Source organism: Berghia stephanieae, chromosome 14 (assembly GCF_034508935.2).
Source record: "Berghia stephanieae isolate SIO BIC M18660-M18661 chromosome 14, UCSD_Bste_1.3, whole genome shotgun sequence".
Taxonomy (NCBI): Eukaryota; Metazoa; Mollusca; class Gastropoda; order Nudibranchia; family Aeolidiidae; genus Berghia; species Berghia stephanieae.
In genome coordinates, this window is record NC_088373.1 from 175,002 (window position 1) to 200,375 (window position 25,374).

Sequence of the window (25,374 nt, forward strand, 5' to 3'; positions counted from 1 at the left end):
ACTTATCTGGTAACCCAAATTGTTATGGGATCATTTTATCAATGGAAATACTCTCAAACCAACGTGAAATATATTCCATTACAGCAATGTAAAATCAAGCCCAACTTAGATATCTGTGGAGCTATGTGGTCTGTGTTATGACACTCACTTTCGGATCAGAAGATCCTGGGTTCGAGCCTCGCTCGGCGCATAGTTGAGTCCTTGGAGAAGGCTCTTTACTCACATTCTCTCACCGTACTCAGGTGTTAAATGAGTACCTGGTCGTTAACAGCGTTGTCTCTGTCCGAAAAAATTGTAACATCGCGTAACAGGCGTCTTGTCCCGTCCTAAATGTTAAATGTTGCTGTTGGCCAGGGGCCCCTTGTAAAGCGCTTTGAGCACATTTAATGGATATTGCGCTATATAAAAGCTCTTTTTTTTTTATTTATCTGCTTTTAAAAAAATCTTTTTCACAATTCATTTTACACCATGCCAACTGTTATGTTTGTATACTATGTTACTTTATTAATATGTTCTTTGTTTCTGTGTTTAGCTTGACTACCTGTATTTGTAACTCAATTCATTATCTGTAAAGTGCTTTGAGATTTATGGTTCATGGAAAGCGCTCCATAAATATCATTTTTATTATTTATTCATCGTGTTCAGATCTGCAAATATGTACTAAATACTCTGCATTTAATCTCAGTAAAAAGCTTAAATAAATGTCACCATTAACTTCAATCTGTGACTATGTCAAGAACCAGACATTGAAACTGGGTCGAAAGTCTTAAAAATAACAAAGTAAAAAAATGAATATAATAGCTTCAAAATAAATACAATTGTTTCGGGCTTAAAACCCCTTATCAGCCAATAATAGAAACAGTCAAAACGTTCATACATCTTTAAATCCAGACAAACAGCAGACAATTATTCAGAGAAAGATAAAGGGAGGAAATGTGAATCATAAATAAGGGAACAACACAAGACAAACGACGTTTCTGTCTTTTTTTGTTTTGTGTTGTTCCCTTATTTATGAGTCACATTTACTCCCTTTATCTTTCTCTCCATTTTTTTTGACTCATTTAGGCACTTCTAGTTATTAGAAAATTATTCGTCATGTCTTGTAGGAAAATATGGTGTAAAAACAAATTTCGACTTCATTATTTCACTTAACCCTAACACCGACTATATCCGTAGTTTACGAGTTGTTATTTTTGCCCCATGCCAATTTATTACATTTTTCTGAGACAAATTATAGGCGTAGTATCAAAGCTAATATTTTTAGTTTTTACATGTTAATGGTGGTTGAATAAAACTATCTATGCACATGCAGTGATGCCAAAACTCCGGTTTCACCGGAAAAAACTCCGGTCTGGAGCAAAACATTCCGGGCTCCGGGCAACTTCCGTCAAATTCCGGTGAGGTCAGTTTGTTCCAAGGATCCCCCCCCCCCCCCCCCCCACCACTTCACAATCATAATCATTACCACTAGTATTAAAACAATCATCACCACCACTACTACTGCAACCACCACCACATCATCATTACTACCACTACTACTACAACCACCACCACCACCACATCATCATCATTACCATAACTACTACTTCAACCCCACCACCACATCATCATCATCATCACTAACAGTACCACCATCAACATTACAACCACCACCACCACATCATCATCACTACCACTACTACTACACCACCACCTCCACATCAGCATCACTACCACTACTACAACCACCAGCATCACATCATCACTACCACTACTACTACAACCACCAGTATCACATCATCACTACCACTACTACCACATCATCATCACTACTACTACAACGACCACCACCACATCATCATTACCACTACTACTACAGCCACCACCACCACATCACTACCACTACTACTACAACCACCACAACCACATCATCATTACCGCTACTACTACAACCACCACCACCACCACATCATCACTACCACTACTACTACAACCACCACCACCACATCATCACTACCACTAATACGACTACAACTACCACCACCAATCATCACCACTACCACTAATACTACTACAACCACCACCACATCATCATCATCATCACTACCACTACTACCACAACCACCACCACCACATCATCATCATCACTACCACTGCTACTACAACCACCACATCATCATCACCACTGCTACTACTACTACTGCTACTACTAGTACTACCACTACTACTGCTACTACTACTACTACTACTACTACTACTACTACTACTCCTACTACTACTACTACTACTACTACTACTACTACTACTAATACTACTACTACTACTTCTACTACTACTACCACATCATCATTACCGCTACTACTACAACCACCACCACCGCCACCACCACCACATCATCACTACCACTACTACTACAACCACCACCACCACCACATCATCACTACCACTAATACTACTACAACCACCACCACCACATCATCACTACCACTAATACTACTACAACTACCACCACCACATCATCACCACTACCACTAATACTACTACAACCACCACCACATCATCATCACTACCACTACTACCACAACCACCACCACCACATCATCATCATCACTACCACTGCTACTACAACCACCACATCATCATCACCACTGCTACTACTACTACTACTGCTACTACTAGTACTACCACTACTACTGCTACTACTACTACTACTACTACTACTACTACTACTACTACTACTACTACTACTACTACTACTACTACTACTAATACTACTACTACTACCACATCATCATTACCGCTACTACTACAACCACCACCACCGGCACCACCACCACATCATCACTACCACTACTACTACAACCACCACCACCACCACATCATCACTACCACTAATACTACTACAACCACCACCACCACATCATGACTACCACCACTACTACTACCACAACCACCACATCATCATCATCACTACCACTGCTACTACAACCACCACATCATCATCATCACCACTACTACTACTACTACTACTACTACTACTACTACTACTACTACTACTACTACTACGACTACTACGACTACTACTACTACTACTACTACTACTACTACTACTACTACTACTACTACTACTACTACTGCTACTACTACTACTACCACTACTACTACTACTGCTATAACAACAACCACTACAGCATCAGCATAATCATCATCATCATCACTACCACTACTACTACAACCACCACCACCACATTATCATCACTACCACGACTACTACTACAACCACCACTACCACATCATCATCACTACCATTTGTACTACAACCACCATCACCACCACATCAACATCACTACCACCACTACTACAACCACCACCACATCATTATCATCACGACCACAACTACTACAACCACTATACACCACCACCACCATATCATCATCACTACCATTTGTACTACAACCACCATCACCACCACATCAACATCACTACCACCACTACTACAACCACCACCACATCATTATCATCACGACCACAACTACTACAACCACTATACCACCACCACCATATCATCATCACTACCACTACATCTACAACATCAACCACTATCACATCTTCATCATCTCTACCACTATTACTACAACCACCAACACCACATCATCCTCACTACCATCAGTACTACAATCTCTACCATTAGGTTTTGACGCTTTACTTCATTTGAAATAAGGAAACTTTGCGGGATTGTAATTTGCAATGTGTTTATGTATCATAATATAATTCTAATCAGTTATCTATTTAGAACTATACAATATGTAAACACAATGCCAAATACCATTCGAATTCCTTTTTTTTTTGTGCGCGGAAATTCCTCTTTCGGCATTGAAATTCCTACGAGTGGTGGCTGAAACTCCTGTGAGCCAAATTTAAAGTTGGCGTCTCTGCACATGCTCATTTTTAATACATTGTTTCCAATTTTGAAATGTAGCAAAAATCTCTCGGATTGAGTTAAACCTAATTTCTTGGGGTGGCTCCAGTATTATTGAATAGCCTGATTTATGGCAAAAATAGATATTTATTGATTTTGTTTCATTTTTTTCAATTTTCTCCTACACTCAATTTTCTCATTCAACTCAGGCAATGTCAGAGATTCAGCAGAGTTATGGCGCTGACTTTGCTGCAACACTTAACCCTCGCCTCACTGCTGGAAATAATAATACGACAATGGTATGTATTGTATGTGATACCAGATTGCCTGATGTCAGCCAAATCATTTAAGGTCATTCAGATCGGGTCTTTTTACCTGTCATGCTGGGCAGGAGATCACTTGATGAGACTTCTATCCCTCCATATCTGTTTTCTGAGTTGCTTTCTGTCTTTGTCTTGTGGAATGGGATTACTTGGTTTTATTCTGGCCCTTGCCATAGTCCTGTGGCTATGTGGTTTAGTGGTATGACACTCGCTTTTGGATCAGAAGGTGCTGGGTCGAATCTTACTCGGCGCATAGTTGAGTCCCTGGAAAAGACTCTTTACTCACATTCTCTCACCGTACTCAGGTGTAAAATGAGTGTACCTGGCCGATAACAGCGGTTCTCTGTCCGAAAAAAAATGTAATATCACCTAACAGACGTCATGTCCTGTCCTACATGATACATGTTGCTGTTGGCCGGAGACCCCTTGTAAAGCACTTTGAGCACGTTTAGTGGATATTGCGCTATATAAAAGCTCAATTTTAAATTTTTTTTTACTGAACAGCAACGGTAATAACTCCATGCTGGCTATTAATGTTTGTATGATATTCTTTTTTACTTGACTACTTGTTTTTGTAAAGTAATTTATTATCAGTAAAGTGCTTTGAGATGTTTGTTCATGAAACGTGCTCAATAAGGGTCATTTATTATTATTATTATTATGATCATGATGATGATTATTATTATTATGATGATGATAATTATTATTATTATTATTGATAACGAACATACCTTCTATCAAAGCTCACAAATTGTAGAAGTTTGAATAATTCATCAATATTTCTTTTTTGACATGTCTCATAAAAATACAGTAGAACTCGGAAATAGCGAGTTCGACGGGTCCACTCCTGATTACTCGCTATTCCCGAGTTGCCAGGAAAGGTCACTCGGCCGTACAAAAATATGGAAAGACAATGTGTGTGTGTGTGTGTATGTTTGTGCGTGTGTGCCGTGCGTGCGTGCAAATGACTGTGTGTGGATAAAGTGGGGTGAGGGTGGGGTTGAACACGGCCTTCATTAACTACGTAATGATGGCCACAGGTTGAAGTTGATCCACCCCTTCCATTTCCATCAAGATTTCGTGTATGTGTGTGTGCGAGTGTTTGTATGCACTTGGCACAGTGACATCTATTATTATGAAGTCCTAGACTAGGCATGTTTGATGAGGTAAGCAAGCGCATCACTCAATCACTGACCCACTGAAATGATGGTTCCACGCTCCACTCTCTCGCTGATCGTGTTGTTCGTTAACGAATGCGACTCGCTGACCGATGCTGCGAAGTGAGGCATGTTGACATGTTGGCTGCCAGTGCTTACCTCGCGCGGCATCACATTGGGTGAATAATTGACCCCCACACACACACAAACACACACACCCAACCCCCACCCAAATTTGTTTCGCCTACTTATTACTCGTAACGAAAAATAAGAAAAGAAAAGAAGCTAGGCTAAAAATATTTAAATCGCCCTTGTCTGGTGTTTTGCTTTACTTCGTTTGAAGTCCTAGGCTGGGGCAGGAAATGCTCGTTATTTCCGAGTTGACCTCTTTTTCATACTCACTACTTGCATGCTGATTTTATTGACTTAATTAAGAGGAAAAAACGGGGACTTAGATTTTACTCGCTATTTCCGAGTACGTTACTTTCATGTTCTACTGTAGTCGTCAGTCGATATTTAAAATTGAACTCTTCTCTCTCAGTCTCATAATTTGGCTTTCATGTATTTTGTATTCAGATTGATTCACATTGACCTCTTCCACTTCTATGCATCCATCACCAGGTTCAGATCCAACCCAGCCCTCTAGCCCAGACCATCGATATCAATCAGCTTAACCAAGCCCTTCAATCAATGACATCAGCCGCATCCCATGGAGGGGTTACGACTGTTTTGGCACCGCCGGCCAATCTCCATGCCTCAATTCTTGCACCACAACAACAACAACAACAGCAACAGCAACAGCCACATCCAGTACAACTCAGCAGTAACACCCAGCCGTCATCACAACAATTGCAGCAAGGGGTACAGCTGGTAGCAGCTGGAGGGCCAGCTGGTCAGTCTAACACAATCAATCTGAACGGTTTGGGCGGCAGTCAATTCATTACCAGAAGTTGGCACAACTCTTTTACCTCACAGTTTTCGTGATCTTCAAAGCATGAAATGGACAGAATGAAAATGACCATGCTTTACAATGTATAAACATATCTAAATAGTTGTTGATGAGGTTTTTTGAAATGTTCTGGCTGACCTTATTAGGTCACATCGTAAGAATATAGGAATATAGATAATTCATCAAACAAGATGTCTGATGTCAACAGGAGTTACCCATGTTGTCCAAGTCCAAGTGAGAAAATTGGGGGTTAACAATCTTGCTCAAGGAAAAAAACAAAAGTGCCAGAAGCTGGGCTTGAACCTGGGACCTTCTGGGTCACAGTGCAATACCTTAACCACTCAGCCACTTTGCCCCTCTGTATTAAGGGGAAGCTAGATGGAAATGCAATCTTTTCTATGATTTAAGGTGATTCCATTTGATGAAGGGAGCTGTGCACGAAGTGTATACGTACTCTTCAGGAGTAAAAATTTTAGGCTTTTCTCGATTTTAGCAAAGGGCGTCTCTGGTATTGATGAAGAGTCGACATCGGGATTAATGGTAAAAATGGCGTGGCCTTCAGGAGTCTCAACATTATAAATAAGTGGTGATTGATTATGGTTGAGATTTTTTTTTAAAAACAGTATTAAAAAAAGAAGAAATTTACACAACCATTGGAAAGAAATTTTGTGACTCAAAATTATGAATTATGCTCTTTCTTAAAAAATACTTTCCAGCTTCCATGGAAACAACTGCATTTCACTTGGATGATATAAATAATGATAAATAACAACATGTACAAACACAACACTTGGCATTGAAATCTCAAAGAGTTTTACTAACTCAGTTGGTTTGTTGTACATTTACATTGAAAACCACTCGCCATCACAAACCCGCTGAAATAAAATTATCTGTGATTGTTGTATAAAATTTTGGATAAATAACAAATTGTGTTATTTGTAATTTTACTGTTGTTTTAAATTAATATAATATTATATTACTATATAGTTCGACTGTGATTATATTATGATATGTGTCGTTTGAAATCAAAAAAATTTTTGACATAAAAGCTACAGTGGAATCCTGATAAACTCAACACCGCTGGATGTGTAAAACTACCAAAACGATTAGTAACAGAAATTTATTCATGTAGTTGTTTACATTACAATTACACTTAATTTTAATATCAGTTCAATTTTGAAATGTAATGTTCAAGGATTTCTCAAAATAAAGTTGGAAGACACAAAATTCTTTAACTTGTCATCCATTCATGTTGTGTCCGGGGTCTTTTCATCTTTTCTTTTGTTTTGCATATTTTATGTAAACATTTGAGTGTCCTCCTCATAGCGGGGTCCTGTGCCTTTGTCTGGATGACACTTTTATGTGATCTCAAAGACATTGCTATTGGAATCTACTTCTGTTCCCTTTTTGCACCAGTTCTCTTTACCTTGTTTCGGGTGATTGAATTAAAAATCTTGATTTTTCGACTATCCCATTTGAGAGATGATTGCACCCCCACCCCCTTTTCTTTTTTTCGAACAGGCACTGAAATAACCGTAATATTATGTTACAAGGAAAAAGTATCGTCTCCCAAAACTAATACTTTACATTTGACTGTTTCCCGCTAAGCAAAGGACTCTGACCAGGATACTGGGTGGGGTTCCTGACCTCCCATAGTGGGCAGGGAGGTACATACTGTGTCTTCTATCCCCTTATATCTGTTTTCCAACTTGCTTCCTGTCTTTGTCTTGGAATGAGATTACTTGGTTTTGTCCTGGCCCTGGCTGGATACCCTAGCTGGGAGGGAAACAGTCAAATGCATAGTTATAGTTTTGGGAGATGATATTTTTCTCCTTGTAAATCATCTCTCTGTTTTGCACTGTATTATGTTTTGTTTACATTTTATTTATAATTTGTAAACATTTGAGTGTGTTCCTCTTAGTTGGGACCTGTGCTTGTGACTGAATGAAATCTCAAAGTAAATACTTTGATAGTGTGCTCTTGGAATCTACATGTTTCCTATTTGAACCAATTCCCCTTTGTCTTACCTTTTCTGCTGCTTTAATTGTAATTCTATAACTTTTTAGTAACTCATTTTCTTCCTTTTTACTGGCGCTGATATGACCTTAATGTGTTGCAAGCGCTGTAAAACCCTTAAAACCAAAACCAAAGGGCCAGGATAAAACCAAGTAATCTCATTCCAAGACAAAGTCAGAAAGCAAGTTGGAAATGAAAACAGATATTGGGGGGGGGGGGGGGGGGGGGGGGGGGGGGGGGGGTTAGAAGACACAGCAAGTGACCTGGTCCACCATGGTAGTAGTAGATAAAAAGATCCCGAGGTCTTGTTTTATGAAATGTGAGGCTGTCTGAGAAAGCCCGTGAAGATGCGGCAAGCTTTGATTCGAGATATGAGCCAAAATCAAAGATTGTTTCTCAAAGCAACAAATTTTATTCAGAAAAAAATTCATAACTTGGGTTCTAATAGACATAGAAAGAAAATTTAAAGTTGTTAAAGATCAGAAAGATGTGGTCTACACCACTGCATACGTAACTCAATTTATGAAATTTGCGCATCTTTCCAGTGTTTTCTCAGCCAGCCACACATATGGATTCCACAGTGTATATAGTTGATACCTCACTATAACTATAATATGAAATGGGACTGGGACCACTACAAGTGTGAGTCCTCCAAAAAAAAAAGACCATTCCATCGTCTCCATTGGTCTTCCGAGTGGGGATCCTGACCTCCCATAGTGGGCAGGGAGGTACATGCTGTGTCTTCTATCCCCCCATACCCATTTTCCAATTGTTTCCTGTCATTGTCTTGGTATGAGATTACTTAGTTTTGTCCTGATCCTTGTCGGAGTTCCTTGGCTGGGAGGGAAACAGTCGAATATATAGTTATTCTTTTGGGAGATGATATTTTTTTCCTTGTAAATCATCTCTCTGTTATGCATTGTATTATGTTTAGTTTGCATATTATATTATATGATTGGTAAACATTTGAGTGTATTCCTCTTAGTTGGTACATGTGCTTGTGTCTGGATACGACTTTTAGGTGATCTCAAACTAAGTACTTTGACTGTGTGCTCTTGGAATCTACATCTGTTCCCTATTTGAACCTATTCCCCTTTGTCTTGCCTTTTCTTTTGTGCTTTAATTGTAATTCTAGAACTTTTTACTATCCAGTTTTCTTCCTTTTTACTGGCGCTGATATGACCTTAATGTGTTGCAAGTGCCGTAAAACCCTTAAAAACATGAAAACAAACGACTCGTCTAACATTGGCCCCTGGTGTGACAAATATTTATGTGCGACTGTTTCCCCCACATTAAAAAAACTCGAGTTATTTTCTGGCCAAAGTCAAAGTCATCTCAGAGAGATGATTTACAAGGAAAAAAATATCATCTCCCAAAATAATAACTATACATTTGACTGTTTCCCTTCCAGCGAAGGACTCCAGCCAGGGCCAGGACAAAACTAAGTAATCTCATTCCAAGACAAAGACAGAAAGCAAATATATAAGGGGATAGAGGACATAGTAAGTGCCACCCTGCCCACTATGGAAAGCCAGGAACCCCACCCATCTATCCAAAGGATACCAAGTAATTGCTATAGTCCATTTCACGTTATAGAAACCAGGATTTTAAAAAAATAATAAAAATTGAGCTTTATATAGCGCAATATCCACTAAATGTGCTTTACAAGGGGTCCCTGGTCAACAGCAACTTTTGACATGTAGGACGGGACATGACGCCTGTTAGGCGATATTACAATTTTTCGGACAAAGACAATGCTGTAAACGGCCAGGTACTCATTTTACACCGGAGTACGGTGAGAGAATGTGAGTAAAGAGCCTTTTCATAGGACTCAACTATGCGCCGAGCGTGAGGCTCGAACCCAGGACCTTCCGATCCGAAAGCGAGTGTCATACTACTAGACCACATAGCCGCACAACTCTGGTCCATGGGCCCAATAGATCTGAAGGATAACTTTACTTACTTAACCAAATATACTCCTTTAGATTGAACTTTATTTGTTTTCAAGTTTTATTTTCCAGAATTAATGTTTACACTAGTTATTCTTTTATTAAAATGGCAAAGGTATCTTTTGCATCATCCTGTTTCTTGTAATTCACATAATTGTCACGCTTGATAAAAAATATAATTGTAAATATAATTATAATATGTAAACAAATACAAGGATACACACACACACACACACACACACACACACACACACACACGCATACAGGTGGGGAGCTTTCAACATCTGGCTAAAACATATGATAGAAACATGTAGCCCTGAATAAATAAATCATATATACAGAATTGAAAGCAAATGTCCGGAGTAATAAGTGAGTTTAAAAAGCGACACATGCACTGTACTACAATATGTAATAGCCCATCATTCTACACAATGTATCATCACTGAGAAACAAATTATCGTCTTTTGTACCATCACAGTGGAAAATTTAAAGCAAAAAAAAATTGCGTTAACAATTCTATAACAATAATAACAATAATTATTTTTATTATCAACAACAACAACGTCGACAATAATAATAATAATAATAATAGTAATAATAATAATAATAATAATAATAATAATAATAATAATAATAATAATAATAATAATAATAATAATAATAATATAACACAACATACCAACATAATTTAAAAAAATAAAATCGCCTTTGTCAAGGCACGCTTATTTTTTTCATTTTTACCAGAATCGTCTTATACCATTTAGCTTGATAACTTTCTTCAGACAAATGCTATCAAATTTTCGATTTTTTGCTTAGGACTAAACCACCCCACCCCCCTCCCACCCCCCAACAAAAAAATGGAATCCTGATCAAGCCATCACCACACATATACATTTGGAATCTGTGGCTCGCGGCGTCAGATCTCATTGGAACAAAATCTAAATGATGTGGAGCTGCACAGGTGACAATGATCACAAACACTCTAGCCATGACATGGTGTCATTGGGAAATAAATAACAATGTGAAATTGAATCTAAGCTTCAATTTGATAAACGAAAACAGATAATGTGGATGTTTCGGGTTCCCCCTTTATAAAAAAAAAACTGGTTGAATGAAACAACAGACGAATGAGATAATGTGATATCACATCATCTCATTCATCTGTAGTGCTTCATTCATCCTGTTTTGTTGATAAAGGAGAAACCCGAAACATCCACATTATCTGTTTTCGTTTATTGAATTGAAGCTTACATTCAATTTCACATTGTTTTTTATTTCTTTGAGCTTCGAGAGCACCATTTACATTTGTCCTTGGGTAAGGCACTTCACAAACATTGCTCACTGGACTTTGGTGTAAATGAGTACCAGACTATGGCATTGGTGGAAATTGTGACAGCTCTTGTACAAGAAGGATACTATGTTGTTCATTGTGAATTGCCAATACATGGAAATGTGCTTTCGGATTGGAAGGCCCTGGGTTCGAGCCTCGCTCGGTGCATAGTTGAGTCCTTGGAGAAGGCTCTTTACTCACATTCTCTCACCGTACCCAAGTGTGAAATGAGTACCTGACCGTTAACAGCGTTGTCTCTGTCCGAAAAATATGTAACATCGCCTAACAGGCGTCATGTCCCGTCCTAAATGTTAAATGTTGCTGTTGGCCAGGGACCCCTTGTAAAGCGCTTTGAGAACATTTAGTGGATAATGCGCTATATAAAAGCTCAATTTAAAAAAAAAAAAAATGTTTATAATATATATCTTTTCTTGGTGTCCACTGACTACGTCTTATGGCTGAATCTAGTCGATAAGTCTTTGCCAGAAACGGGCACCGGATAAAGCGCTGGATCTCAGATTCAAAAGACTTTGGATCCAATGAGATTTTAAAAATTAAAAAATTATGCCTTTTCCGCCACGACATCATAAGCTATCATTACCTAGGCATTCCATGAAGGAATATAGTATAGATAATTCATCAAACAAGATGTCTGATGTCAACAGGAATCACCCATATTATTGTCCAAGTGAGCAAATTAGGGGTTAATAATCTTGCCCAAGGAAAACAAGGAATGTGCCTGAAGCGGGGTTCGAACCCAGGACCTTCCAGGTCACAGTGCAAAGCCTTAACCACTCAGCCACGTTGCTCCCTTCAGTGAGATACTGCCCATAAAAATTTTGAGAAATTGAAAGACACTCAAAGACACTATTTTTGAGGTCAATGTTACTTGGAATAAAATCAAATGATTAAAAACATACAACAGTAAATCAATACTCAGTCAGAGAGATAATACGTAAAAAAAATTAATCTACTAAAATAAATATCTATGAATTGACTGGTTACCTTTCAGCAAAGAATCCCAGCCAGAGTGAAATCAAGTGGACAGGAGAGGTGAAGATAAAGTGAGAGGCAATTTATTAACGACTTTCCAAGCCAATCATTATGATAAAATTAACACAAAAATAAAAAACAAACAAAAAAACATCAACATTAAGAGTAAGAGCACCATAATATCATCAACACTTTCATAAAAGTTATGGCATTAATTATTTACATAGGGTATTCCATCCTGAAGGGCCTTCTAAGTACAAAGAATTTACCATATCCATCATTGATCTGAGAAAATTTAGCTATAATTGATCACAATTTTCTTTTTCCGAATTAATTTGGTTTAAAAATTCCAAAACTTTCTGACTACGAATGTGATTCGGTGTCCCTTCCTTCCTGCTATATTATGTCCTTATCACAATCGAGTTCAACGTATTCCAAAGGCTCAGTTTCAACATTATAATTGTTATTATTCCTATCATTATCATGATTATTATCACCATTATCATCATCATCAATTGTACTTTGCATCTCGGAGTAGTAAGAATGAATAGGTGGAAGATTTTGTTCACCGCTCTCATCACTTTCAATCTCCCTTTTACTTTGAACATCGAATCCATTTGGGGCCATCAGCAATTTTGCTAAGATAGTTTCCTGATTAATGCTGCTATCACCACTGCTGTCATCTCCACTAATATTGTTGTTAGTGCTTTTACCATCTCCAGTACTTGTTTTAGAAGCTGAAGCTGGAGCTGCGTCAGTTTCGAGCTTCTTTTTGTGACCTCTGACATGTTTGATCATGGCACTTTTATCATTAAAGGCTCGGCTACACACCGGGCACACAAACGGTTTTTCTCCAGTGTGAATTCTCATGTGTCTTTTCACTTTAGCACTTTCATTGTAGGTCTTCCCACAAAATGAACACTCATATGGCTTGTTTCCTTCATGAATACCTCTCATATGCTTTAACAAGGCACCACTTTCGGTGAAAGATGTTTGACATATTGAACATATAAAAGGTTTCAAACCAGTATGAATTGTTTCGTGTGAAATCAATTTACGCGCGAGATTAAAAGCCTTGCCGCATACGCTGCATTTATAGGGTTTTTTATCTACATGAAATGTCATGTGCTTTAGAAAATAATCGTGTCTGTCGTATCCACTTCCACATATTTCACATTGAAACTTCTTCACTCTTGTGTGAGTTTTGGCATGTTTGCTCATACTTCCTCGATTAATTGTCTTCCCACAAGTTGGACACTGAATTAATTCACGACGTCTCTGATTCTTTCTCTCCCTTCGAGTCAAACCGTCGTCCACTCCAATGCTGACACCCTCCCTGCAATTTGTCTCGTTTTCAGTTGTTACATTAGTCGGAAGATTTAGTTCAATGTTGGGTATAACATTCTTATCATAGCTTATTATGTCATCATCTGAATTGATGGAGTTCGATCCCATGCTGTCTCCATTGTTGACATGATGCATTCTTTCCACCTGTTCAGTGGTTAATGTTGTGGCAGGTGGCTTGTACTTGTACATTGAAGCCCATCTTGAGATGTCTTCTTCCAAATTGTCAGATTCTTTGCACACTGAAATATAACGAAAAGCAATTTTAAAAATTTGATTTATAATATTAAAAATTACACCCTTCCTCCACGGCATCATAAGATACTGTCACCTTGGCACTCCATGAAGGAATATAGTGGAACTCTGATACAATGGGCATAGTAAAACTCTGATACAATGGGCATAGTGGGACTCCGATACAATGGGCATAGTGGAACTCTGATACAATGGGCATAGTGGCACTCTGATACAATGGGCATAGTGGAACTCTGATACAATGGGCATAGTGGAACTCTGATACAATGGTCATAGTGGAACTCTGATACAATGGGCATAGTGGAACTCTGATACAATGGGCATAGTGGGAGTCCGATACAATGGGCATAGTGGAACTCCGATACAATGGGCATAGTGGAACTCTGATACAATGGGTATAGTGGAACTCTGATACAATGGGCATAGTGGGACTCTGATACAATGGGCATAGTGGAACTCTGATACAATGGGCATAGTGGAACTCGGATACAATGGGCATAGTGGAACTCTGATACAATGGGCATAGTGGAACTCTGATACAATGGGCATAGTGGGACTAGCAAAACAAATCCTTGTTGTAGCTGAGTCCTGTTTTATCGATGCATATAGAATTGGAAGGGAAGCAAGCAATGCTGAGGGAAATTTTTAAAAAATACAATTAAAAACATAAGGAACACACTCCGAGTTACTTTTTTCGCCTATTACAAGAGCTGTAACCTAACAATAATTGCCAATTTGGACAAAAAAGATCATCATTATCATTATTATTATTATTATTATTATTATTATTATTATTATTATTAATAATAAGTAAATAACTCAGACTGCGACTTCCATTCCTGAAACTCTCCCCCCCCCCCCTCTTCCCAAAATCGCCATACCTCTTCTACTTACTTCAGGACACAAAATGGGTTGGAACAATGCACTTTCTTCTGCTTTCTACGCATTCCAACAGCACCACTGACAGCTACTAAGTCACTTCAAAACTCAAGTAGCAAATAGTCCCTATAAGTTATGCAGACCTGCCCAAATACTACAAAAATTTAGTAGAAATACGAATTTTTTGGGTCCTTATTGACAATTATATATAAAGATCTTTAATTCAAAAGACTTTAAAATAAAATTTTGTTGCCAGAGATGGTATATAAAGGAGTTTAAATCATTAATTTAATGTATTTAAACACAAATTGGTCATTTTTAATGGAGTTATAATGTCTACTGTGTTATCGTCCCTGAATACTATGAATGTTTCCAATTACAAGTAGGCGGGTCTGAGTGATGTTGATGTGTGTCATGTGACCCTTCCTCTTTTCATCTTGAGTTACATAGTTTTTCTCAACTGGCATTTCACGCCCCGGTTGTAGCCAGCCGTGTTCCGTGAAATATTCCCTTGTTATAGCCAAAGATATTTTATATGAATTATATAGGTCATAAAACAGGGATTTAAAAATTGAGCTTTGAGCTTTATATAGCGCAATATCCACTTAATGTGCTCAAAGCGCTTTACAAGGGGTCCCTGGTCAACAGCAACTTTTAACATGTAGGACGGGACATGACACCTGTTAGGCGATATTACAATTTTTCGGACAAAGACAACGCTGTTAACGACCAGGTACTCATTTTACACCTGAGTACGGTGAGAGAATGTGAGTAAAGAGCCTTTTCCAAGGACTCAACTATGCGCCGAGCATGAGGCTCGAACCCAGGACCTTCCGATCCGAAAGCGAGTGTCATACCACTGTACCACATAGCTGCACAGAGATTAAAAAATATCCCTCTTGTAACCAAGGCCATTATACATGAGCTGTAGTGTGTAATACATAATCCATCAAACAAAATGTCTGATATCACCAGGAATCACCTGTGTTGTCTAAAGTATCCCAAGTATTTATAATACATGATAATGATTTGATAAGACTTAGAAGTGGCAATCAACAAAATATTATCTGAAAATTGTTTATAGAAGTTTACATAAATTGCGAAATGATGATGAATATTGTCAAACATCTGACAATACGCTTCAACAGCCGTAACGTCACTTCCCTCGTAATGACGCATGGTAACTTAGTAACTGGCTCTAAACTATCGGAACAATGGCGGACGCCCTTATGAAATATTTCTCCAACGAGCATAAAAGTGTATCCAGAGAAAAAAAACATTATAAATCTGATCATGTTTTGACTTTTACACATTCTGATCACAAGACATTTGAAAAGTTCTAGCCAGCATGAAGAATAAAAGGTACCGATTTTCTTTGTTTAGAACCACGATGGCCGCTGTTGCTGGGCGACGTAAACATCAGACTATTGAATCCAATTGTCGGATATTTTATTGTTCTAGCAAATGGCAATACAGACATTCCAGACATGTGGATTAAGTGTTCTGTCTTTTCAATAAAGATGAGTAAACATGGCTTGATGGTGTGCTGTCATCAAAGCTGAAAAAGTGTGTTTGAAACCTCTGGACTTTTCTTTTTTTTTTTCATTTTCCAGTACACAAATTACCAGATGAGACTAGTTTTAAATCTTTATCAACAGTATAAAACTAGCATAATGGGGAACTGTTCAAAATTGTAAACGATGTCTTATAACAACGACTATACCTATACAACTGTGGAATGCAGGCATTGACAAGTAGAAAAGAACAGATTTACCTGTATTAATATTTGATTTAAGCACCCATGACTTATTAGTAACGTGTTTGTTTGTTTGTTTGTGTGTGTGTGTGTGTGTGTGTGTGTGTGCGCGTATGTGTCTGTATACATACCCTTGTCCATCTGAACTTTCAGCTGCTGCTCTTCTGAAATGTTCCTGAATAAAAAATTTAAAAATGTTATGTAAAAATATAAATGTCCTTTGAAAAAAAAAAGCGCAGTCTTCCAAAACGTGATCAACAATTTCAAAGAAAGAAAACTGTTATATCAAACACTTAAAATAGAGGCTGCTGCAAACTATATTGAACCCACATTGACAAACTACTGTGAAGATTTATAAAAATGTAATTTATATGTTTGTTCCTTTTAAATTTGTTTTCAAGTTCAAGAGGAAAATGATGACAAATGACTGTACATGTAAATGTAACTAGGCTAGCTAGAACTAGAATAATTACAAGTGTTCATGGAAACTCTCAAACCAACGTAAAATATTATAAATGACAAAAGTCCTTAATTTGCATTGGATGGATGAAAGTCAAATAATATTATATGTAAAAGTATAATCTTAGTATCTAGATATATTTTTGATAAAAGTAGCTAGAAAGACGTCTATATATTTCCAAGTGGATTGGCAGTGACGCAGTCAGTGACAGATCGTAACTTTCATAATGTGAGGGAAAAAGCAAGGCCCGCAACGTCCCTGGTGAAACAACAAAACAAACAATCCTTACATTTTTTTTATTAAGAGATTAAACTTAGGCTCTAGAAAGGAATTTAATTATTTCCTCTCCCGATGAGATATGAAAATGAAAACGTCTAGATATTTAGAGAAGCACTCTCACTTTGGTCCTAGGTTCAGACCCTTTTCCCTCGTCACTGATCACGTCATTTCTGAGTGATAATTTTGGAACATAACATAGAAAACATTTAGAAAGAATGTGTGTTTATCTCAAACAATCTCTTGAAAGTTTCCATGAAAAATAATCATCAACTCACGCAAGGCAAAGGCACAATTTCACTCTAGATACATCATCATAGCAACACTTCAGCTTCAGTCAAATTCCGTTTCAGTATGATTCTGCTAATCGTTACCAATTTGTAGACTTTGCTCGAACCAAGCAATCAGCAAATGCCAAGCGTGCGGATCTCGAACTCTTACTGAAGGTGAAGGATTTTTTCCAGCGTTTCTTCTTCGTCTTTGTTATTTAAATTTCTTCCAGTTTTTCAATCGATAGCGCATTTATAATTGTACCAACATTTGTCAAGTCTGTTCTTGAAGGTGTTTATATTTTTTCCATCACTAATTTTAGATTGAGCAAGCAAGCATTTGAGCTTAACATGCCATTTAAACGAAATCAAGACAAGTATTTTTTTTTTTTTTTTAAATACTCGGAAAGGCAGAAAATATATTTTGAAATTTTATCATTGGAAGTGTACCTCATCTATGCTTTGCGACTTTGTGATCTATGGGTGTAACACTCATCCCTGATTCAAATACCGTTGTGGGAAGCGTAGTCTAATGCTGCCATATTACAATGTTATGGGGTTCGATCCGGGCGGCAGCAGCAACTTCTAATGGTGTCACACAACAATATTATGGCGATCTATCTAGGCAGCGAATTCATTACAGAATTCTTGTAGTCGTGAACCCACATCGTCATTTAACCAGACGATCTGCGGTCTCCGAGTACAAGTGGGCGATGTCGTCAATCCCACTAATGAAGGTCCTGCGTTTCTGGTTGCTGCCGATTCTGGATCATAGTGTCTGTTAGCTATCGAATTACAAGGTTGCCAATTTTCCGTATATTTTCGGAATTCAGTATGTTATAAAACCTCAGTATTTTTCCATTAACCCGCTAAACGGAAAAAAGTAAGTGCAAAAAGTCTTTTTATTGGAGTTCAACACTTAGGAAGGACTGGTCTCTGAGTGGGGTTCATGACCTTCCGTAGTGGGCATGGAGGCAGTTAATGAACTTACTGTGTCTTCTATCCTGCTATATCTGTTTTCCAACATGCTTTCTGTCTTTGTCTTGGAATGAGATTCCTTGGGTTTTGTCCTGGCCCCGGCTGAGAGGGAAACATTCAAATGTATAGTTATAATTTTGGGAGATGGTTTTTTTTTGTCTGTAAATCATTTCTCTGTAATGTACTGCATTATTTTTGTTTTAAATGTGATTTGTAAACATTTGAGTGTGTTCCTCTTAGCGGGGACCTGTGGTTGTGTCAGGATGAGACATTTAGGTGATCTCAAATTAAGTACATTGATAGTGTGCTCTTTGAATCTACACCCGTTCTCTATACTAATTCCCTATTCTCTTCCTTTTTCTTGGCCACTTTAATTGTTTTTCTATAGCTTTTCATTATCCCATTTTCTTTCTTTTCACTGGCGCTGATATGACCTGAATGTGTTGCAAGCGCCGTAAACCCCTTAAAAACATAAAAACAAAGGGCTGGTCGATGTTTGCGTAAAAGTTCAATGAATTTTTGCCTCCTGAATTGGCATCCCTAAAATTATGCCTCATCTTGTTGGTATATAGGTCAGGCCCTTGGAAAAAGTATCTTTACTCTCACAATCTGGCCAGTAACAAGGTTGTCTATGTAGAAATATGAACTTTTAATAGAGCCCTGTAAGTTAAAGGGGTATTGTCTTGTCCAATATAATATTTTGTAGTGTTACTGTTGGTTCGGGACCGCTATTGAGCGCTGTGAGCACAATACGTTGAAATAGAAGCTCAAATTCAAACAATGTACATACAATGCTTGGTGATGTATTATCTCTCTCTTATTCATCACTAAAGTCTGATGATGTCAACGCTCGAATATTCGTCTGTATTTGCAAACACTAACGAATACTCCGTTCTTCACCACCCGTGGTTCGTTTTTAGATTATGAAATGCCAGATAAGTTTTGCATAAATATGTCAAAACAAAAAAGAAAGTGCCAGATTGTCTTTAAAAATCTTAATTAGGTCCTCGTCCTATAAAAGAAGTCATTAATTTTGGAAGTCCCTTGCATGGGCCTACCATCTTTATAATTTTGACAGACACAATCGATCCCTACTTTTTATTGCTTTATTTCACAATCTCTTTCCTACTATATGATAGTTGTTTTTTTTTCAAGCACTGACAAGGCCTTCGTACTGTAGGTAGGGGCTACATAGGCTACATGGTTACCTCGACAATACGCGTTTGGGCATCATCTCCAGTATTTATAGTCTGCGCATCGTAACATCATTTTATTGATTGTATTGAGTCTGAAATGGTCTGCGTACCTTATTGTGATTTGATTTTGTTATTTTCACTTTTGTTCTCTTTTATGTAGATTTTTTTCTTTTGCTTCTTTTTTCACGAGTTACTTTTCCTATTCCACTGTTGAGTAGGTTTATTATTTATTCAACATTTCATCCTGCCTTATTAATGTATTGGTCAATCAAACAGCGAAGAGTAATTTGTGTTAATTTGTCTGGGTAAAATTAACTTGGTTGAAAAGAAGAATGCAAAGAAAACAAATAATAATCCGGACCTACCTACAGTTATGAAAATGTTGTAGAACTACGAATGTTTGGTCCCATTTACAAACATAGGCACATATTTTTATTCCTGGAAACTTGTTGAAAATGAAAATGTTAGTCATCGTCTCCTTTTATTGTGCTCAATTTTATATCAATGATTTTGAATCATTAATAAAATTATGCTAAGGGTGAATTCAAAGTCAGCATATAGTTGTTTTTTTTATCGTGGTCTAAAAACCACAACTTTGTCAAAGTTCATTTTTGGATGATTTGATAATGCCAAAATACGAAACACTCAATATTTTCACGCAAAACAGCTTTAAAACTTTAAAAAAAAAAAAAAAAGATTTTAAAGAAAAAAAAACGCCAAACCGGTAATTCTAGGTCAATGCACGGTACTCTATGAGGGTTGCGTTCAATATGCAATAACTGCTTGCACCAGTCGAGAATCTCGGTCTCGGTTTCATTAACAGGCTTTTGTGATTGAATTTTTTCTTCGAAATGGTAATTACAAAACAACATACTTTACATATAGCCTTAACGACAGTAAATATCGTCAAGATCATAGCATCAAGTATACATTTACATTTTGACATGAACATTGCCTGTAAGACGTTTTAGTCGTGGGTATGACATTCGCCCTAGGACTGGTAGCCTGGTCCGAGTCCCACTGTGATCGGCGCAAAGTTGCTCTTTATTCATATGCTCTCATCGTACACATATGTTAAAACAAAATAAAATTAAAAGAAAAAGAAAAAAAAAACGCCCTCCGCGATTATCTGGTTTGTAAAGGCCCAGCTCTTGTTAACTTTTAACCTAACAAAAAAAAAAATCCAAAAAAAACAACAAAAACAACAACAAAACCTGACACTGCCCTCAAAATCCCGTCACAATGCAAGGCGGCGATCACCAAAAGAATATTAAAAGTGAGTCGCTCATGGAAAACAAAATTCAATTAGTAGGACAATTGAATGCAACTCACTAATCATTTTCTTTCAGTGGTCTCCGCCTTTTATGGTTTATTAATTTTTTTTTATGAGTGTCTGGTTATGAGTATAAAAATGCACGTTTACAGGCGTGACGTCTTATCATTCTTGTTAAGCGATGCTGCTGGCTTGGGGCAATAAAACTAGACATTCTAATGGTCGAAGGAGCTATGCTTGGGATCTTTGTAAAGCGAGATGAGCTCAAGCCACGACTAACACCCCGTGTGCCCTGATATGCTCAAGCCAATTATCTGCACAGGCATCAACGAGTACCGATTCGCATCTCAGGGTAAAACAAAGCCGATTCGTATCTTTAAAAAATATAAATATTATGAAAGTCATAAAGGGCTATGATCGTGTGTTGAGGTACGTAGATGACCTAAATATTGAAATTCAGCCAACAATACTGGTTACACAATATTATATGGTGTATTAGAACATTGAAGCTTTTGAAATGTAGTGCTTGAGAAGGATGCAGAGAATATCGTATACTGCACACAAAACGAACGAAGAAGTGCTAAAACAAACATACCAACAAAGGAAACTAATGCCCTTAATAACGGATCGACAACTATCCTTTTTCGGACACATAGTAAGGAAAGATAAAAATGAATACCCGGCAAGTTGTGGAAAAATACCTGGTAAACGCGCCCGGGGGAGACAAAGAAAAACACTCATAGACCAACTGAAGGGCTTCACCAACCTAACAATCCAAGAGCTGTTTGAAAAAGCAAGAGACAGGGAGGAATGGAGAGAGATAATTCATGCAGTATCCGAAGCCTGGGCCAGGCATGGAACCTAGAAGAAGAAGAAGAAGAGAGGTTTACTCTCCAGTTGTAAAAATAGATGCTGAACGCAACTTTTGGTTATTTCCCTTCCAAACAAGGACGAGTCATTGTGCTCATCACTCATAAATGTATAATTTTTGATCGTTTGTTTTGGTTAGGTTTGTGACAGAGCTTTTAAAAGATAAATTAAAAGAAAACTTTTTAAAGCCCAACAGGAGATAATTTTGATGCTCTGAAAGAGGATAGGGTACCTTCCTTTTTTGAGAACGTTATTAGATAGACTTCCACGGATCCCTTCATAGTCATAGAGAGAATGAGTATCCTAAATAAAACAACAAAAGTACAAAAGAAAACGAGATGAAGAAAATCGTTTCGATTGAGTTTTAGAAATAAAAATCCTGTAAGATCGAAAGAATTCATGGTGTGTTTGATATTCTCTTTTGGATATATCATCTGAAAATCGAGGATTATTGCTTTCCAATTGTGGTGTATGGTGTTCAAAAGTTCTTTCACTTTCGTCTGCAGAGTGTGTGGTTGAGACTGAGAGTGAGAGCATCGTTTGTTAGACTATGGCTGGTGGTGCGAATTGCTGGAAGGATGTCTGGGCCATACCGATCTTTTGTCTTTAACTTTAACCCAGTAGACTACTATCAAATCTCTCCATTAAACTCAGTAGACACAACTTCGACAACCCACCAGTTGTCCAAATTCTAGGTTCTAGGCGAATGCAGGAAAATGTACATTTTCCCCCCGTTGCCGTTGAGTTCAATTGGAGTTGGAGTTTAGATTGATTATCTATCAGATCTAGCTATCAAGCATTTTATTAATGTTTATTTTAAGTTTAAGTAGACGACGTGCACATTTTTCCGGTCAAACTAATGATAATTGAACTGAATTATGGGCTTGTTTCGTATTGTTTATGGACAGTTATTTGTGTTGATTTGATGAGTAATTTCATTTCATTTAGGCCTAAATATTTGTGTGAATTTGCTCCTACTCCTAGGCACAAAATGTCATTTGGCCAACAATGATGATTGAATGGGGGGTGTTGATAATAACTACTACTTACTACTACTACTACTACTACTACTACTACTACTACTACTACTACTACTACTACTACTACTACTACTACACTACTACTACTACTTCAACTACTACTATCTACACTTAATAACTACTAGACGTCTACTACTAGATACGACTACTACTACTACTACTACTACTACTACTACTACTACTACTACTACTACTACTACTACTACTACTACTACTACTACTACTACAGAAAAGTGAGTGGAGCAGGCACTTATGTTGGTAACAACAAGATATGAAGTGAATAGAAAAGTGCCAGAAGACAATAGAGAATAAAAATTTTTCGCGGCGGTGGTGGGGTTTGAACCTGCGACCTTATTGGTACGACAACTCCGCCTGGCAGGTGAGAGTGTGGCTCTACCGTGTGAGCTATCCACGAACACAAAATATTCGTTTCAAACTCAAAGTCATTACTAGATCCCTCTCTCACCCACTTCTTGAGACCGCCGATTCGTTCGTACACCACCATCGCGAATAATTTTGACCAGCAGTTAAGCTTAAGCCAATATTCTCAACACAAACATATAACATAGAAACGATTGAGACATTGAGTATGCTCCGGTGTATGGGGTGAATTTTAATTCAGAAAAGTGAGTGGAGCAGGCACTTATGTTGGTAACAACAAGATATGAAGTGAATAGAAAAGTGCCAGAAGACAATAGAGAATAAAAATTTTTATTCTCTATTGTCTTCTGGCACTTTTCTATTCACTTCATATCTTGTTGTTACCAACATAAGTGCCTGCTCCACTCACTTTTCTGAATTAAAAATTCACCCCATACACCGGAGCATACTCAATGTCTCAATCGTTTCTATGTTATATGTTTGTGTTGAGAATATTGGCTTAAGCTTAACTGCTGGTCAAAATTATTCGCGATGGTGGTGTACGAACGAATCGGCGGTCTCAAGAAGTGGGTGAGAGAGGGATCTAGTAATGACTTTGAGTTTGAAACGAATATTTTGTGTTCGTGGATAGCTCACACGGTAGAGCCACACTCTCACCTGCCAGGCGGAGTTGTCGTACCAATAAGGTCGCAGGTTCAAACCCCACCACCGCCGCGAAAAAAAAATTTTTATTCTCTATTGTCTTCTGGCACTTTTCTATTCACTTCATATCTTGTTGTTACCAACATAAGTGCCTGCTCCACTCACTTTTCTGAATTAAAAATTCACCCCATACACCGAGCATACTCAATGTCTCAATCGTTTCTATGTTATATGTTTGTGTTGAGAATATTGGCTTAAGCTTAACTGCTGGTCAAAATTATTCGCGATGGTGGTGTACGAACGAATCGGCGGTCTCAAGAAGTGGGTGAGAGAGGGATCTAGTAATGACTTTGAGTTTGAAACGAATATTTTGTGTTCGTGGATAGCTCACACGGTAGAGCCACACTCTCACCTGCCAGGCGGAGTTGTCGTACCAATAAGGTCGCAGGTTCAAACCCCACCACCGCCGCGAAAAATTTTTATTCTCTATTGTCTTCTGGCACTTTTCTATTCACTTCATATCTTGTTGTTACTACTACTACCTACTACTACTACTACTATACTACTACTACTACTACTACTACTACTACTACTACTACTACTACTACTACTACTACTCCTACTATCACTACTGCTACTACGACGACGACGACTACTACTATTACTATTACTACTACTACTACTACTACTACTACTACTACTACTACTACTACTACTACTACTACTACTACTGCTACTGCTACTATTTGCTTCTAATTACAAGACCGATTATTTTCAGTAGGCCCTCAGATTTGTTGAAAATAACTACCTGTGATGTGTTTTGCAGTTCTATTTTGGTACTTTTTCAACAGCTTTTTTACATCTTTGATGAATTGAAGGTCCCATATCGTTCCATTTTCCGTTATGAATCTAACAATAGTCTTGTAGGCAAGGGCTTTGGTCGAAACAGGGTACCTTAAGGTTTCTATTTAGGAACGCACTTGCTCTGCTTGCTTTAGATGTAATCCCTGTATATCTGAACTCTGAATAAATTTTCACTCATTCTCACTTAGATGGTTGTCAGTGGGGGGGGGGGGGGGGGGGGGGGGGGGTTGTGGAATGTAGCCTTTTCAATACAGTGAGTGCCACATATAATCTTGG

At 37.9% G+C, this 25,374-nt stretch overlaps 3 protein-coding genes across 15 annotated transcripts in view; 2 read left to right on the forward strand and 1 right to left on the reverse strand.

Moving 5' to 3' along the window:
* Positions 1-7,554, forward strand: part of LOC144960159 (uncharacterized) — a 48,142-nt gene extending 40,588 nt beyond the window's left edge. For both annotated transcript variants that reach the window (XM_078893165.1, XM_078893166.1), the window contains exons 27-28: positions 4,108-4,197; positions 6,000-7,554. In XM_078893165.1, the coding sequence (XP_078749291.1) occupies positions 4,108-4,197; positions 6,000-6,362 (453 nt within the window). In that variant the 3' untranslated portion in view covers positions 6,363-7,554. The remainder of the gene's footprint in view (positions 1-4,107; positions 4,198-5,999) is intronic.
* A 5,128-nt stretch (positions 7,555-12,682) lies between these two features.
* On the reverse strand, positions 12,683-17,948 carry LOC144959432 (uncharacterized). Its single transcript, XM_078892016.1, has 3 exons — positions 17,864-17,948; positions 16,981-17,024; positions 12,683-14,201 (listed from the first exon to the last, which is right to left on the reverse strand). Exons 2-3 carry the CDS (start codon positions 16,988-16,990, stop codon positions 13,012-13,014), a joined length of 1,200 nt encoding a protein of 399 aa, XP_078748142.1. The 5' UTR covers positions 16,991-17,024; positions 17,864-17,948; the 3' UTR covers positions 12,683-13,011.
* A 4,254-nt stretch (positions 17,949-22,202) lies between these two features.
* The window catches only part of LOC144959379 (colorectal mutant cancer protein-like), a 40,702-nt gene continuing 37,530 nt past the window's right edge, over positions 22,203-25,374 (forward strand). For 2 of the 12 annotated variants that reach the window (XM_078891949.1, XM_078891946.1), the window contains exon 1: positions 22,210-22,280. The gene's annotated coding sequence lies outside the window, so the exon portion shown is untranslated. Of the gene's footprint in view, positions 22,281-22,450; positions 22,641-22,704; positions 22,911-25,374 lie in introns of those variants that run through there. The other 10 variants (XM_078891942.1, XM_078891943.1, XM_078891948.1 and 7 more) reach the window with 8 other exon arrangements.